The 18,285-nt window shown below is 38.6% G+C and overlaps 1 protein-coding gene across 2 annotated transcripts in view; it reads right to left on the reverse strand.

The window, feature by feature from the left end:
* Window positions 1-18,285, reverse strand: part of Adk (adenosine kinase) — a 400,038-nt gene that overhangs the window by 209,531 nt on the left and 172,222 nt on the right. For both annotated transcript variants that reach the window (XM_028879766.2, XM_028879767.2), the window contains exons 5-6: window positions 7,381-7,553; window positions 2,111-2,219 (exon numbers count right to left, since the gene is read on the reverse strand). In XM_028879766.2, coding sequence (XP_028735599.1) covers window positions 2,111-2,219; window positions 7,381-7,553 — 282 coding nt within the window. The remainder of the gene's footprint in view (window positions 1-2,110; window positions 2,220-7,380; window positions 7,554-18,285) is intronic.

Genomic DNA, 18,285 nt, shown 5'->3' on the forward strand with positions numbered 1-18,285 from the left:
AGAGAGAGAGAATACAAATAGATATCCTCTTTTTCAGAAATAAACTGATACATGAACAGAGATAGGTTTGCCTGGCAATACAAAGGTCTTGCAAACATACAGAGTAACACTAAGAGTGAATAGCTACAATCAGATTGAGCATCAATTCACTTTGATAGTTCTTTTGGTTAAATATAATATACAGAGCTTAAAAGTAATCAAAATTTCATTACTTTGACCAGAATCAATGCCTGTATAACTTATATTAAACTATACTTTTGTATCACTAATACCTTAACTTTTATTCACCAAGCTTATCTAGACGCGTTATGTATGCTATATAATGATTAAAAGAATGACTTGTTAGGCCAGACAGATGGCTCAGCGGGAAAAGGTGCTTGCCACCAAATCTGCCAACCTGAGTTGGATGCCAGGAACAAACAGTGGAAGGGGAGAACTGATTCCAGCAAGTTGTCTTCTAACCCCCAAGCAGGCTCTGTGGCAGTCATGCGCACATGCACACACAAAACACACCCCACCGCTCAATACAAACAAATATATAACTGGAGAGGATCAGAAAATCATTTTTAAAACAAAAGTAATGAGTTGTTTACACGTTGGGTCTTCAATCCTTCTGCAACAGTCCCACCATGCGCTAAAGGTTACCTAGATCCAGTCCACTGTATAATCATTATGCTACTCGTACACTCATCCAATCACTATGCTTCCAAGGTGGTGCATAGTCTACTTGATACTACTTGATACACTGAATTCTATTATGAGACTCTGAAATACAGAGAACTGTAATTTACAGGTTAAAATATTTTACAATAGAATACACTTCCAGTTTAATAGTCAAATAATACACATAGATTATGCTAAATTTTAGGTGGCATACTATTTGAAAACCATAATTTTATATACCAAAAGACTTGAAATAGCAGTTAAATGATACACCGGCATGATGCATACTTATAGTCCAAGCACTTGGGAGGCCAAGTTAGAAAGATCCTAAGAGTTTGCAGCCAGCCTGGGCTACCTAGTGAGATCCTGTTACAAACAAATAAAAATAACCACACTACAAAAACACACTGTGAAACCTTAAAGGAAAATTAAGTCATTTTAAGAAATGGAATAAAATGAAATAATAAAGACAGACAATCTTGAGTTCTAGAAATGGCTTTTCACATGCTGGCTGAAGACCTAGTATGACTTTCCATTATGAAACCCCAATATAAGCATTTACGTGACAGTTATAAAGGGGTAGGAACCGCTATACAGAGAAATCAATAACAATATTGTAAAGCCTACAGCAGCGCACATAAACATGCGGTAGGAGACTTTAACACTGGAGTGAAGTAATAATTATATTTCAATAAGCATACATCTACAGGATAATCGATTTCATACATGCCCCACCAGCTGTTTCACACAACTCAGACAGTAGAATGGCAGCAGCTGTCTGATCCACACTGTATAACATGAGATCCTGCTACTTAGGAACAGGTATATACTCCTGTTTGAGAGGCCATGTTAAACTCATGGAACAGCAAGGTAATCATGGGGTGGTTAATTCAGGAGAATCTTTAGTGTATTTCCACCTTAGAAGTTAATTCTTAACCAATTATTTTTATGTCAGAGAACTTAAATTATATGCTGTCCTATTTCCAAATTTAAGAAATTCGTCACAATCAATGTTTCTGAAATATTAAATTAAAAAGGTATCATGCTAATTACTATGGAATAAATAGCAATTATACTTTTTAGGCAAATAAGCTCAAACTGTTAGTAGTGCTTATATTACACACTTACATTACTACTGTTTTCCACAATGTTCATATCATTAATGGTAAGTGCCTAAAAAATGTTTGTAAAACTATTTCAAAAGATCTCATGAAACTGATTTAATAGAATTCTGTGCAACTGAGAAGTTATTTATACTATCTCTAAAGCAGTAGACTTGAAGGTGGTAACACACAGCACATAGCCATAAAGATTATATCTATTGTGTGATAGTGACTTGAGCATATGCTTGCCAGAGGTACATTATCCTGTTAGGTCTTGAGCAGGTCCCAGCGGACAGCTATCGTCTATCATGTGACTATGGCTCCCAATGTGAAGTAGCACTTACGGCTATGTAGTACACTCTGGCCTTCTCCACCAGCATCCAGTTCTTCTCCAGATCAAGATGCTTTTCCTTCTTGTAACAATTGGCAGCAGCAAGGTTAGCAACCAGGGACCTGAAAACCCAAGAAGTAGGAAATATGTTTTCCTTAGACAGATTAAAAAACTTGCCAGTCATTTTATACAGAACTGAACAAACTCTTCAAAAGCTGGTGTTGCAGATGGTGAAGACAGGGAGGTGTTTGATGCCTTTAGGACAAGAGACAAGGTAACCAGCCTAAGCACTACCTAAAACTCTAAGGCTGGCATATGAGTTTCTTTTTAACTCCAAAATAAGGTTTATTTTTTATACTATATATTAATACAGGTTTTATATATTAATACAGTTCAAAATGTAGTTAAGAAATAGGCTACTAGGTCATTCTGAAATAGGAAATCTATATAAACCAAAATTTCATTTTTATGGTAGAAAAATATCTTTATAAAAATATGACCAACAGACTATAATTGACTATTTAATTTGATGCTTTAAGAGTCCAATATGGGATTAATTTCATAAAATGTACATATAAACATAGATCATATTTACTGTGAGGAATAAATTTGCAACTATTACATTTTAAGGACTGGAATCAATTAGAACCAAGTCCTGTAGCTAAAAACTCCTGGACAGGGTTATTTTATAGGCGGAAAATTTAAACAGCATACTAAATTTAAAATCTGGTTTTAAGTGCCACTGAAATTGCCTAGTTTTAACTCAACAATTAAATTTAACGAAATAAAAAATTATTTACATTTCACATAATTATAAATCTTTCTTCATTCAGACCTAAGATTTATAAAATTAGTTGGCATTTTTTTCATCTATTAAAAAAATAAAACAGCAACAATTATGGCTTTTAGAAAAATGACCTCATCGTTTGGGACTCTGGAGATACTTAATTTCTCTATCTACAAGAAAAGTTTCTCTTCCAAAACTATTTTCCATTCATCCATGTTAAATTATTCCTGAATGACACATCTGTTTATATTAAACAAAAGTAGGAAAATATGAGGAGTCTCAAGAACACACTCAAACACAAACCACAAACATAAAGCATCAGTACCATTCCTTTTGTCTGGTGCCGGGATTGAACCCACTGCTCACATATAAAACAACCTAGTCATGACGTAGGGATTTTTCATTAAAACACTTTCATGTTAACTTTTATTTTAATCACAAAACTATATTTGAGTTCTAAGTTTTACTTACCAGAAGCTGCCTAAAAAAAAAATCTACCCATTCTGCCACGCTCCAGCATTTGTATTATGAATTAAGAGTCACCTACCTGTTCCCCCTGACCATTTCAGAGTTCTCACATCTTTTTTCTTAAATTCCAGACTAGGGCTCGTGCATCCCAGGCTGAGTTTGAATGATTGATGTAGCAGAGGATGACACTGAACTACTACTTCTTCTTTTTTTTTCCTCTCCCCGGGGGGCCCCCCCCCCGTTTCCGGTTTTTCGAGACAGGGTTTCTCTGTGTAGTTTTGGTGACTGTCTGGATCTTTGTAGCCCAGGCTGGCCTTGAGCTCACAGAGATCTGCCTGGCTCTGCCTCCCGAGTAGTGGGATTAATGGCGTGCGCCACCACTGCCCGGTGGCACTGAACTTCTTATCCTTCTGTCTACCTCCTGGGAGCTAGGATTACAGACATGGGCTGCCACATCCTGTTTATGCAGTGTTGGGCATGGAACCCAAGGATTTGTGCACACCAGTACAATGCTCTACCAACTGTGCCCCATTCCCACCCCCACTCCCATGAATAACGTGGGTCACCAAGGCCATAATAGTGGTGGACAAATTGAGTTTTTGACATCTGTAGACCTAATAATTATTCTTTAAAATAGCAACTTAGTATATAAAGACAACTTAGCAATTTTATTCTAGTCTTTGTGATGTCAGAAGAAAAATTTGATCCATTTATCATTAATGGGAAAACCACACTTGAAGAATAAAATTTCTTTTAGGAAAACTGTAAGAGACAAAGCTCCAACAAGTACATTTGAATAGTGGATAGCTGAATATATATATAACCAATGTATATATATACACCTTAATTTGAATAATGAATAATTTAATTGAGACCTGAAAACTATCAAGTTCTCCTATTCACAAACAGAACAAAACAAAAAAACACGTTAAAGGAAAGGTCTGAAAATTACTTTTGTTCCCTAATTAATTCTTGAAAGTTCTGTGTTAGCTTTTTTATTACTATCTCCCACACTGCTCATCAGCACCCTGAATTGTGTCAGGTCCTAATATGATTCTGCTGGAGGCAAGCTGGAAACCCAAATCAAGAAGGTCAGAAAGGGGACTGTCTTAACTTTCTTCTATTTGCTATGGTTTACACCACGAACAAGAACAACTTGGGGAGAAAAGGGCTTACATCGCTTACACTTCCAGGTCACCATCCATCACTGAGGGAAGGCAGGACAAGAGCTCAAGAGGTTTGGAACCTGGAGGCAGGAGCTGATACAGAGACCACGGAGGAACACTGCTTACGAGCTTGCTTCTCATAGATTGCTTTGCTAGCTTTCTATATTAACTCAGGACCACCTGCCTGGGGGTGGTACTGCCCACAGTGGGCTGGGTTCCCACACATCAATCATTAATCAAGAAAATGCCCCATGGACAGGCCTACAGGTTCATTTGGTGGAAGCATTTTCTCAATTTAAGTTCCCTTTTGACCAAATGACTGTAGCTTATGTTAACTTGGAAAAAAACCTTACTAGTAAAGGAACGGACCAGGACTGCAAAACAGCACAAAGAATGGAGGACAAATGACCTATTTCTGAGTATAGAGAACACAACCAGGCATGGTACACCTATAATCTTGACACTGTGGGAGGCAGAAGTAGATGGACAGATTTAGGTTTGATACTGGTTAAGTCTATTAAGCAAATTCCAGACCAGCCAGGGCTGTATCTACAGACCTTGTCTCAAAAATCAGACAAATCAAACCATGTACAAAGAATGCAAAAATGTAGTGGGTCAAATTTTAAAGGAGGTAAATTGTGAGGATTTTAGAAAACCCTAACAAAGACAGTGATTTTGTTTTTCCCATGCAAAGGAGAAAGAAGACTCCACTGATGTGGTGCTAATAATGCTAGAAATGTATGTGTAACTACAGGAATACCTGCACAACTATAAAACAATAAGTAAATAAAACCAATGCATGGGAGGCCCTGAGAGATATATCAGATGTTCATATGAAGAAGAATTTTCTAAGTAAAGTTGGCAGACAGGAGGGCTGGGACTAACAATACCAACCACCAGCTCTATGAACTTTTCTACTTTGTGGCCCAGGCTGGGGGACTTTCCCACTAGGGACTAGGCTCATATGCTTGTGGGGTGTGTTTGGATCTTTCTGCTACATATCCAAGCAGATTTTGAAAAGGGTTTGAAAGCAGCTCACTGCAAGATGTCAAATGAAGAGCTCCTCATTTTAGTCCTTCCCATGTCTAACTGGAAAAGTGACAGCAGGCAGCCCTCAACCCGTGGCATATACCATCTGCGCCTCTCTGATTTGTTTTAATCTAGCATATTTGACTGTGGAAAATGTCATATTTAGTCACTCTACAGCCCTGTGACCTGCTCTGGTTGCTTGACCCCTGTTTCTTTTCCTGAGTGTCTTTTGTTTTCTGTTGATTTCAAGAACAGTAGTGCCAATGACCGTCTGTTGTAGAGCGACCTCAGGGGCTCACACTGCTGTAGTGTGGTGCCATTTTGCTATCTGAACAACGAAGACTTCTGAAATGTAATAAAAACGTGTGCGTGTGCGTCTTCCTCCACCACCACTCCCATCTCCATACTCCACATGCAGGATCAATCCAATTGTGTAGCTCATCCTGGATAGCAAACTCGTGATTTTCCTGTTTTGGCCTCTTAAATGTTGCAATTGTACAGGCCTGAGCTATGACTTGGCTTGGTTGCTGACTGAATCGTGCATTATCAAGACTGGTGGTGTTTAACATCAGTTAAACATTAAGCTATGTGGCACACATGCTTCTATAAGCAGATTTTGATACTCTGTTATCAGGTTATGCTGACAAGATAATTCTTTTCTAACGCAAGTTCAGCAAATTAAAGATGTAACCCCCCCACACACACAAAAAAAATTTTTTTTTGTTTTCCTAAGTCTAATTATACAAGGTAAAGACTATATTAGATAATCTCAAGTTTTCACTGCAATATCCCTTATGAATTTAAAAGAAGATCTAACAAAAACAAACTGAAGAACACAAAAGGCAGGCCTGTCAGATGGCCCAGTAGCTAAAGGAGCTTGTCTGATGATGCACATCTGGTGACCGAGCTCAATCCTGGGAAACCAGATGAAGGCAGTAGGAGAGAAACAGCTTCACAAAGCTATCCTCTGGTTCCTACGTGTGTGCCATGGTGTGCACACATATCATACGAATACATCACCACAATACATAAATAAATAAAAGAAATTTTATTCAAAGATGAAAAACAAAAAAGGAAGATGGGTCTGAAGGCTCGCTCCTGGTGGAGAGACTGCTAAGAGTCTGTGGACAGCCTGGCCATCATCGTAAGAGGCTGTCTCCCATAGAGTCAGGTCTCAGATAAAAGAAACAAAATAGTTACATGGTTGACAATGACTAAGATTAAAAAAAAGTCCAACAAGTGCTGGTATGGATGCAGGGAAAGCAGAATAACTATTCAATGTTGGGCTTACAAAGTGGTGCAACTACTGTGGGAATTCTTCAAAGATTAAATTCTTAAACAACATGCCAGGCTGTGTGGTGGTGGTGGTGGTGGTGGTGACGCACACACCTTTAATTTCAGCACTCGGGAGGCAGAGACAGGTGGATCTCTGAGTTTAAGGCCAGCCTGGTCTACATAGTAAGTTCCAGGACGGCCAGGACTACACAGAGAAACCCTGTCTTGAAAAACTATTAAAAAACAAAACAAACAAAAAAACGTGTAGGATTTCGCCTGCATCTATAACAACAAAAAAGAATACAAGAAGTTTAGAAGCAGAAATTGTGTGTTGGGGGAATAGGAGAGTAGATTTTATCAAACATATTGTACACATGTATGACATTCTTAAATAGCAAAAAAAATAAACACAATAAGGTAAAAAATAACACAAAGAAGAAGCGTTTACTGAACATTAGAAATGATTATCAAGGCGAGGTTTATTTCAAACTGTAATTCGGGTTTGTCAGTGTTGACACAGCTCTGAGGAGAGGGTGTTCCTGGTTGATAATGACTGACCTGTTGCCACCAGTGATGCATGCAGCGCAGGTTCCAGTTGGCTGCTCACTCTGCTCGTAGTAATGAGCATCCACATGTGCTTCAGCCGCTTTACTCTTCAGGATCTCCCCAAATTTATCTGTCCCAATGCATCCAAAGAAGGTTGCTGCTTTGTGTGGCTGCTGAATCATCCACTGAAAAGCAAGAACACAAATGACTGAATGGGTCAGAAACAGTACAGACAACGCAGGACTCTTCTGCGGATGCTGGCCTGCAAGGCATGCTCTGTGATGACGATGAAAGGAACTTCAACACTGCACTACAGCTTAGGATAAGAACCTTGACAAAACAGCCATACACATCTTACTCTACTACACGAGGAATAGATGTAGAGAGTTTAGTGGGTAGACACCGAAAACAGTACATTAGAATTCAGAAGCTCAAGTTATACAGACTTTAAATCAAATGCTGGCTGTCCACAAGAAAATAAAGTTAAGTGCCAATAAAATGAGCTAGCATAGAATTTTCATGGAAAATTCTACTTTGAATCCACTTTGAAGACTGTTTTGATAAAATGTTTGCCCCTGATTAATTGTGGTATTAATAACATATCACTTGATCTTTCAATCTTTCTTTCCCTTGATTTTTTTGTTGTTGTTGTTACACAGGTCTCACATTGTAGCTCAGGCTGGCCTAGAACTTAATGTAGAACACAGGCTAACCTAAAACTCATAGCAGTGATCCTGTCTCAGCCTCTTTAATTCTGGGATTATAGATATGAGCTACCCTCTTGGCATCACTTAACCTGTCTACAGTTTATTTCTCTCATCTGTAAAATGAGGAAATGATAAAAACATGCTTTATAAGGTAGCTTTAAATAACATAGGTTAATACATATGTAAAACTGAGCATAGTACCCATGATACAATAAGCAATACCTATGAGCTGTTATATTTTTACACTTCTTGAAATAATTAATCCATAAATTATGCTAAAGCATACTCATGCTTAATACCATTAAAATGATAAATGTCAAAAATTATGGCTGAGCATGGTAGTTTATGCCTGAAATTCTAATACCTGGGAGATGGAGGCAGGAGAATCAGGAGTCAAATGTCCAGTCTTGGCTACTTTGCAAATTCGTATGAGGTCTTATGAGACTCTGTCTTACTCCCCACTCCAAACATGAGGAAAAGTGTTCAGTTCTGGATTGAGGGTGGACTTCTGAGCTTTCATCACAGAAGCTACTTTTTGAAGTAGATGGCAATTAATGAAGTCAACAGATATAGAATAAGATATTGTGGAATGCACAGCTCAAAACGAGCCATCTATATTATAGCCATTATCTCACAGCCCAGGGATGACTGAGGTTGAAAGGGCAGAGAATCTCCACAGTGGAACATTTACATGAGATGAGCTGACTGTTGCACACAAACACTCACTGTGGCTATTCTTGTGTGAATAAGATGAGCAGGAGCTGAAACCTGCCAAAATCACAGAACTGATAAGGGAGGGACTCATGAAGCCCTATCTCTATTTGAGGATCCATTGACTATTGATTGCTGCTGGAGTTGGAAAAGTCAGCATTCTTCAGAAATGCTGGCTCTGAGAGGCTACCCATGCTTTGGCAGATAGATGGTCCTATACTTTTGCTCATACAGAAGAGAGAGAGAGAGAGAGAGAGAGAGAGAGAGGGAGGGAGGGAGGGAGGGAGGGAGGGAGGAGGGAGGGAGGGAGGGAGGGAGGGCAAGCGCAAATGAACTGAGAGAGTGAGCACAAAAAGTGGTAGTGAGCTGGGGAGGGATGGGAGGATTTGATGCAAAAACATTATATGCATGTATGAATATTAAATTTTTTAAAGATAGAAATGTTAAAATTCTAACTACAAATATCTCATCATGTCATTAACGTGATTCTTGTAAACTTAAGTATTTTTGTTGTAAATGATTCATCATGGATTTCTTTTAATATGCATGGTTTTCACTGATTTGAACTCTTTAAATTAGCTCAAGTCCCCGAGGCTTCTCATCTTTTATTAGTGATTCTAAAGAGATCATCTCTCTTTGTTCCAAATATAGTTGTTAAAATTCTCTGTATATTAAGTTAAAAAAAAAAAGAAGCACCAACATAAGGGACTGGAGAGCTGGTTTAGTGGTTAAGAACACTTGCTAAGAGCCCAGGTTCAATTCTCAACACCCATATTGCAGCTCACAACTGCCTATAGTTCTACTTCCAATGTACCCAATGACTTCTGACCTCCATGGGTATTTACATGCTTATTTGCATAAAGGCAAAACACTCATACAGATAAAACTCAAAATGAAATTTTAAAATAAAAAAGCACCAACATAGATTTTGACAAATACATTTTTAAATAATGAGTATAAAAATGTATATATACATATATAATTACATATGTACACATATACATTTGAGGGGCAAAGGAATGAGGACATAAACAAAGATAAAGAAAGCTACAGAAGTGACATAAGCTAACTGCCTGATGACAAGGAGTCCTATTTCAAGAGATTTAGCCTTAAAATGCACATACAATGCTACAGATGTAATCATTTATATTTTATCTAAACTGAAATAAAGTTACAAACAACAAAGTCTATGTACAGAAGACTTGATGAATAAACTGGATGAACTTGTTTGACAGAAACCCCAAACCACACACAAAAACAAGGAAGGGTCTAAGTAATTCTAGCATTGGGAGGTAAAGGCTCCAGTTGGGGCTTGGGAGGCCATCTCGGGATACAGAATGAGTTCAAAGCCGGCCTGAATTCCACAAGAAAACCCAGTCTTAGAAACTAAGGCCTAGGAATGTGGCTTAGTGGTAAGCACTTGCAGGGCCTTGGATAAAGCCAAATGTTTCAATCTCCTGCATATCAACAAAACCCCAAACCAAAAGCATCCATGTGTGTGGACTATTCTCTAGGATATCTCTGAAACTAGGGAAGTTTTAAGAGAAAGAAAACTTAGAAGTAAAAATATCCTGGGAAAGCTTCCAGACACTGAATTTGTCAATGTTTTCTAAGGAATTATAACAAAACAAGTCAAATAAAGCAAAAGTAAATAACTATGACTACAACAAACTTGAGACCTACTGAATAGCAAAAGAAATAATCAATGAAGTAAAAGGGCAATTGTACATCTGATGAGAGGTTAATATCAAGAATACCTAAGAAACTTCTACAACACCACAATGAAACAAATAAACTGACTGAAATATGGCCAAAGTTGTTGAGCATTTGTGTTTCTAACCACCCAAATGGCCAATAAGCACATGAAGATGCTCAACAGCACTAATCATCCGGGAAAGAAAAAAATCAAAAGCACAATCAAATGTTATTTAATACTGATCTTGAATGTCACTATGAAAAGAGTAGAAAATAAGTGTTGTTGAGGATGTGGAGAAGTTACCCTTGTGCCATGGCAACTAGAACACAAAACCAGAAAGGTGCAAGTACAGAAGTCTCTGATACTAGACAATAGGCAGAGCAAGCTTGTGACCTCTGACAGAAAGGAGATAAGAGGAACCTGATGGGCCCTGACATTATATGCCCTGGTTCAGGGAAAGAGAAGCCTGGCAATCCCACTGAAATTAGTGCGTGCCAATAAGATCTGAAAGAAATGCAGGGAAAAAATTGTGAAAAATTAAACAGTAAGCTAAAATTTATAGTGACTCTTAAAATTCTGGCTACATATCTGATGTGAAGGGCGGAGGGGCTTGGTCTTGCCTCAACTGAATGTAACAGGCTTTGTTGACTGCCCATGGGAGGTCTTACCCTTTTGGAGGAGTGGATGGGGGGTTGGGCAGGGGAGGGTGTGTGTGTGTGGGGGGGAACAGGAGAAGGGATGGGATGGAAAACTCTGGTTGGAATGTAAATTGAAAAGAATGTTAAATAAATAATAAAAAAAATTCTGGCTACATGTAACCTGTGCATGTTTCAGTGATATAAGAAATAAGGATTCTACATAAATGCTCTCAAATAAAAAACATGAAAGTAAGCATGGTGGTACATGTCTGTAATCCCAGCCAGCACTTGAATTAGAGGCAGGTAGATTGGGAGTTTAAGGTCATCTTTGGCTGCACAGTGGCCTTTGGCAGCACAGTCTCTAGAGGTACTAGAGCAGTGTTTCTCAACCTGTGGGTCACAACCCATCTGGGGTTCAAACAACCCTTTCATAGGGGTCACATATCAGATAGCTTGCATATCAGATATTTACGATATAATTCGTAACAGTAGCAAAATTATACTTATGAAGTAGCAACGAAAATGATTTCATGGTTGGGGGTCACCACAACACAAGGAACTGTACTCAAGAGTGGCAACTTTAGGAAAGCTGAGAACCGCTGTGATAAAAGGACACAGAAAGTGGAAGATTAATTTCTCCAACTATGTAGTTTTTGGGAGGCTGTCATCTACACTGAGTGGGGCTTTTCAGTGACACTTCCAGAAGTAACCCTCACCCTGCTCTTACAAGTAAGCCCCATAAACTCATTGGTTTATCAAAGTGTACTTTGATGGAATCATTACTTTGATCTGTCATTGGTGTTCTATCTGGGTGAATAGAAGTTTATGTCTCCCAAGGAAGGTAGCACAATAATGACACATAATTTGAATGCAATCTCAACCAATACCTCAATAGGACACATAAGGGAATTAAAGGGCTGATTCCATAATCAGTGAAATATGGAAAAGGAGCTAGACAGGCAAAAGCTAGGAAGTATATCACTCAGAGATATCAATGTTGCTAAAGACTAAATTAATCTTCAATTATAAAATGTATGATCTTGTGGATACTGTAAAAATCAGAAATGCCTAACTAGTCATTATTGGTATAAATATCTGAATTAGTTTAATTCAACTTAAATAAGAATAGAAACAGCAAAATATTCTTAGAAAACACCCAGGTGAGGCATTAATTAACAACGAAGGAGGATGTCTTTCTGTATACTGTGAATATATGTTGTTCCCATTGGTTAATAAATAAGCTGTTTGGGCCTATGACAAGGCAGCTTAGAGGCAGGCATGCAATTCAAGGAGAGAGACAGGAAAGAGAAAGGTGGAGTGGGAGAGATGTCAGACTGCCGTCCTAGGAACTACATGTAATGGGATGCAGGGAAGTCATGGAACACATGGTGATACATAGTTTAACAGTTATGGGTTGAGTTAAACTGTAAGAGCTAGCTTAGAAGACGTCATGCACAATGGCAGGAAGCACGGCCTCCTTCAGGGCTTATAGGATCATGGGGAGAGCAAATACCACTACAGAAGGGATCAGAAAAGGTTTCCAAAGATAGAGGACATCATCAATTGTCTGTAAAAGATATGCTTTGAATTTTTGGAACTGACAAAAATGAACTTCAAAGAAAGGCATATAGGATAGCACACAGTGTGTTTTATGAATATAATTATGGTGTTCCCAGAACAAAAAAAATCCCATTCATTAAGCAGTTAGTTCCAACCAAAAATACTAATTTTTCTAAGTGAGTATGGGCACTACAAACTCCCACAGCCTCAGACCCAGACTGATCATCAGCACGTTTACTCATTACGTGACCTTGACCTTTTGCATACTGCCTTTTCATCACAGAAATTGCAAATAAATTTGTCTTTGCCAAGTACCTGTGAAGTCACTGAAAGCAATGTGGCAGTCTAACCCTAAAAGGGAAAGATCTGGAGGGGTGGTTCTTGTGTATGACAGATGTCATTGAGTTGCCTTTGAAAAACTAAACCATCCTGTGGAAAGGACCTTGTTAGTGTAGCAGTTGTATGTGAGTCTCACAAAAGATCCAGGGAACTTGGTGTGGGTTTGCTGCAGGATCACAGGGGGCCTACAAGGGCACAGCTTGGGAAACAAGAGCACATGTTAGCCAGAACTAATAAAAAAGATAACCAAAGGAATATCAGAAGTGTAATAACAGAGCAACTCTATAGGAAGGAAAAATCTAGTGGGAAATATAGGCCTAGGCAGGATAATTAAATGTCACTTTACAAAGTGTAAGCATAGTCTGCAGGTGTAATAAAGCACATGGAGGTTTCTCTGCAAATGGGTGAGATTATAAAAGCCAATGACTATTAATGCAAGGAATCAGACAGAGTAAATTTACACCTAAATTTAAGTAGCTGCTGAATAAATGGCATATTAAGCTACACACTAAGAGTCTTTAACAACATATTCAAAGATTTCTATTAATATTAACTTTGCCTTTCAGATGAATTCTCTCTTCACCCAACTGCAATGTTTAGGACAATATAACTGCCAGTGATGCCTGAGAGCCATCACTTTTGAGATAATGCCATATGCTTTAATTTCAGTCATAATTAAATGATGAAGAATGATGCCTAGATACTAAACTTATTGAAAGATAAGACAGAGACAGGAAATTTCATGACAGAAAAACCAGGGAGGCACTCCAGGAAAACTTAAAAGCACAGCTGAAAAGAACATGGAATGTCAAAACTGGGAAATAACAATAAGCACCTATCAAATGAAGAACAGCAACTGAAAATGGGGGGGGGAGGCTCAGCAGGTGGAGTCTTCTTAAACATGTCAACAGACCACAGCGCTCACCCTGTGTATGGGAAGTGTGTAACCATCTTGACCATCCAACTCCAGGACATTTTCAACGCCTCAAAAACAAGTCTATACCCACTGACCTTGTCTCAACCCCTATCCTCTAGAGGTACTATAACCAACTACAAAAGACTTTGAGTTATTCCCCTGCCTTCAGCTTTGTTTTTCCCCAATCTGCTCCATTTTGAGGGAGCTTCCTAGGATGTCCTCTCCTCAACAGAGCATGACCTCTCACCCATGCAGCTTCGTGACAGACCATCCTTTAAGTAGCACTCCCAGGCCAGCTTCAGCACGCCACTTGGCTGCCCTCCCCATTTCTCCCTACTTTCCAATTTAGAACTCCCTCCCTCCCCCCCTCCCTCTCCCCTCCTACCCTCTCATATCCCTTGTATCCCAGGTTGGCCTGGAACTCCCTATGCAACCAAGGATGACTGGACTAGGAGATCCTTCACTTCCCAAGTTCTAGGATGACCCATGTGTACAACTCCACAGTGTATGTAGTACTGAGCTGCATTCCTAACCTTTATATCTCATTTTCAGAAGTAAATTCTGTCCAACCTCTATACTGTGTGCTGATGTTAGATAATGCCACAGCAGATTCATTATTACCATAAATTAGTTTTAGTTAATTATATTTTTAGTTAATTACATTTTATTAATTATATTTTCCGGCTTAACACACTTTCTTGGCTTAGTTGAAAGACCTATCGTTTGCATTTTCAAATCTAAATGACTGTCTGGCACTTTCTGTGTAGTTAACAATCAACAAATAGTAAGTGAATGAACAGGAAAGATGGGATTATCGCTTCACAAAGCATATTAAGAATATTCAGAAACCACAGACAAACATACCCTATTGCTTATCATAAGAAATATGCATGTAAACAAGTGGCTGATCAAGACCCAGGAGATATGAGCAGCTCTGAGTTGACACACAGTGGCCAGAGTCACAACAGGGCATTCCATGACATGGCATTGGCACGATGAGTATTTTAAGATGAAGGAATTTGAGAAATAATGGCAGGAAAGAAATTTTTATCTTTCCCTCAAGTGTCCTTCTTACAAGAAGAACCTAACACCCAAGTCTCTGAAGATGAGGGACACTGAGAGGAACAGAGAAGCCTTGTCAACTTTTTTTGATTTGTTAATTGTTGTTTAAACTCCTTTGTCCTTTTATCATCTTCCAACAACTTTTAACTTTTCACCAAACATTGTATAAAAACAGTCACATGTGTCAATAACTGCTTCATCAGCCATCATTTCCTCTCTGCCACATAATATTTACATTGAATAAATCCCTTTGTTACCGTGTTTTGTTAGAGGCCTCAAGTAGAATGTAGAAAGCAGGAAGGAAAGCGCTGTGGCCTCAATGGTACTGAAGAACCAGGGCACACAGGTTTTTAAAGAAAAAAGGAAGAGATAGGAGAAACAGTGGGGAGAGGTCGATAGAGGACGGTGGAACAAAAAAAAAAAAATCTAAATTACCTTTAAATACAAAACTGTAAACCGTAAAGATACATTCTTATACTAAAAATATTGAATTTCTTCTAAACAAACAGTATTGGGGCTGGTTAAATGGCTCACTGTGTGAAGTTAATTCAGCAGGTTAAAGTAGGTACTTACTGTTCAAGGCTTGTGCTTCATTCCCAGAACCTTAATAGAAACCTACTGAAAGTTAGTCTCTGACCTTCCTCTGCACATCATGGCAAGGGCACATTCAAAGACCCATACCCAAATAATCACAAATGTGCATACACGTGCATGTAGACGTGTGCGTGTGCGCGTGCTTGCATGCACACACATACATACACAAATACACACAGAGAGTATTTCTATTTCTTTTTTAAAAACAGTTTTGTTTTGTTTTCTACAGAACACAAAGTATATTGAATGTGCTATATTCAATTATCAATACTACAACTACTTTATAGGGTTCAGTATAGAATCCAGCAATAGAAATCAATAGAATAAATTTTATTCATTATTTTAATTACTACTGTTTTAGTCCTATTATCAGTATCATTAACACCACTGTTATTTACTATTCTGTGTGTGCATGGTATACACACATGTGGAACTCAGAGGCCAACTCTGGGCATTCAGTTATCTCCTATCTTTTTGTGGGTTCTGAGAATTGAACTCATGTCATTAGACTTATATGGTAAATGCTATTACCCACTGAGTTATTTCTTACCCAGACACTGGGCGTTTAACTTTGGCATTTTTCAGAAGAGGATTTACAGACTGCATATAATTACTAAGAGGGACCAGGCCACAGGCACAAGTAGTATGGGGACAGAGGGAACATGCATAGAACACAGAAACAGTAGGAAGGATGTTTTCCTGTTCAAACAAAACAAACAAGGTTACAGGACTGCAAAATATTAACAAGGAAAATAATTTTACCGAAGGATATTTAATTGCATTTAAAAATACTACTGTAATTTTGCTACTGTTATGAATCATAACATAAATCTGTTTCCAATGGTCTCAGGTGACTCCTGTGAAAGGGTTGTTTGACCCACAGCTTAAGAATCGCTGATAACATCGTATGGCTGGAGAGATGGTAGTTAGAAGCATATACTGCTCTTCCAGGACACAGCTTAGGTTCCCAGCACCCACATTAGGCAGCTCACAACCACATTTAACTCAAGTCCATGGGATTTGACACCATTGGCCTCTGCAGCCATCTACATTCATGTGCACATACGCCACCTACACATAATCAAAAATAATAAGAGGTGAAAAGATTTACATGATCTGAAGAGAGGAAGGGGAGGAAGAATTGCAGTAGACAGATGGGTCTAGGACACCAAGAGAACATGGCCCACAGAAACAACTAAGCAGGGCTCATAGAAGCTCCCAGAGACTGAATGTCCACATTAGGTCCTCTGCAAACATGTTAAGGTTGTTTAACTTGGTATTCTTGTGGGACTCCCAACAACGCGAGTAGGGATTGCCTCTCATTTTTGCCTGTGCTTAGAACCCTTTTCCTCCTACTAGACTGCCTCCCTCATTCAGCCGGGATATGATGGTATGAACCTAGTCTTATTATAAGTTGTTATGCCGTGTTTGGTTGACATCCTGGGAAGCCTGATCTTTTCTGAAGGAAATGGAGAAGTGGATCTATGGAAGAGGAGAGGTGGGAGTAGGAAGACTGGGAAGAATGGAGGGAAAGGAAACTGTAGTCTGAATGTAATGGATGAGAGAAGAATAAAAAATAAAAATTATAGATACTTTTGAAAAGAAAAGCCCCGTTGAAGAGTGCTATCAGACACAGAGTGTACAACAGGCTTAGGAAGAAGTAGTTATCTGACTTTGCACAGGTCATTGTCCTTAACCATATGCACTAGGAAATTACAATGATGTTCTAGGGATCTACCACAGCTACACAAAATGCAGCAAGACATACTTCATGAAAGATAAATCACCGTAAAATCTGATGATGGCAAACTGAAACTATGCTGGTAAGGAGAGGAGACAGAGAAACCTTTAGAGAAAAACAAGTGGTCTTTTGAAGTAAAGATGTCACTAAGATGCATCTGCCCAGAAATCCTACAAAATTCAAAGAAGCAGGTAACTAGCAACCCAGGAGCAAGAAACACACCGAGACACATCCTTCTCCTTTACTATTTCTAGCACGCTTTATAAAAAGCAAAACCCCCAAGGCAGTAAACATCTGCTCATCAACACCTATCAGCAGCAACATCAGAAACATGAGGCAAAGGTCAAGTCAAAGTTTATTGACAATGATGAACTATGACAGCCTCTATTAAATTACCCCTTCCTTCAAGGTGCATGTGATCAAAGCAGCAAAAGATATTTTCACTCAGTCACATAACAAGCTATTTGTTGAGATTGAAACATCTGGTCAATATCTCCTAACACTGCAATTTCATGCACAGTTAGCATTAGGGCACATTTCTACTCTTCTTACAGGGTCCATAAGAGTGGCACATATGGCTGATCATTTCATTCAAAAAGGATTCAATTCGAGGCATTACACACAATCGCCTGTGCTTTATGGTGTTTTAAGCCTACCTGCCATCGTTTTCCATCATCATTGCTGACTGCTGCTCTCTTCTACTATAAAAGCCTGTAAATATGACAGAGCACTTAAGACTTAACGGCTTTCCTGAACTGGAGTTAGAAAGCATTTATGACAAGGAAATGTATAGTGCCAACTCATCTTCTGTTTTCAAGAACACCCAATACATTAAAGTATTAACCATTTTATTTAGCAAATATCTAGTATAGATTAGTAAAGGAATATTTTTGAATACTGTATGTGTATAGTATGCATGTGTGAACATGAGTGTATGGTTGTACCTTCCGCAC

Source organism: Peromyscus leucopus, chromosome 9 (assembly GCF_004664715.2).
Source record: "Peromyscus leucopus breed LL Stock chromosome 9, UCI_PerLeu_2.1, whole genome shotgun sequence".
NCBI classification, from domain to species: domain Eukaryota; kingdom Metazoa; phylum Chordata; class Mammalia; order Rodentia; family Cricetidae; genus Peromyscus; species Peromyscus leucopus.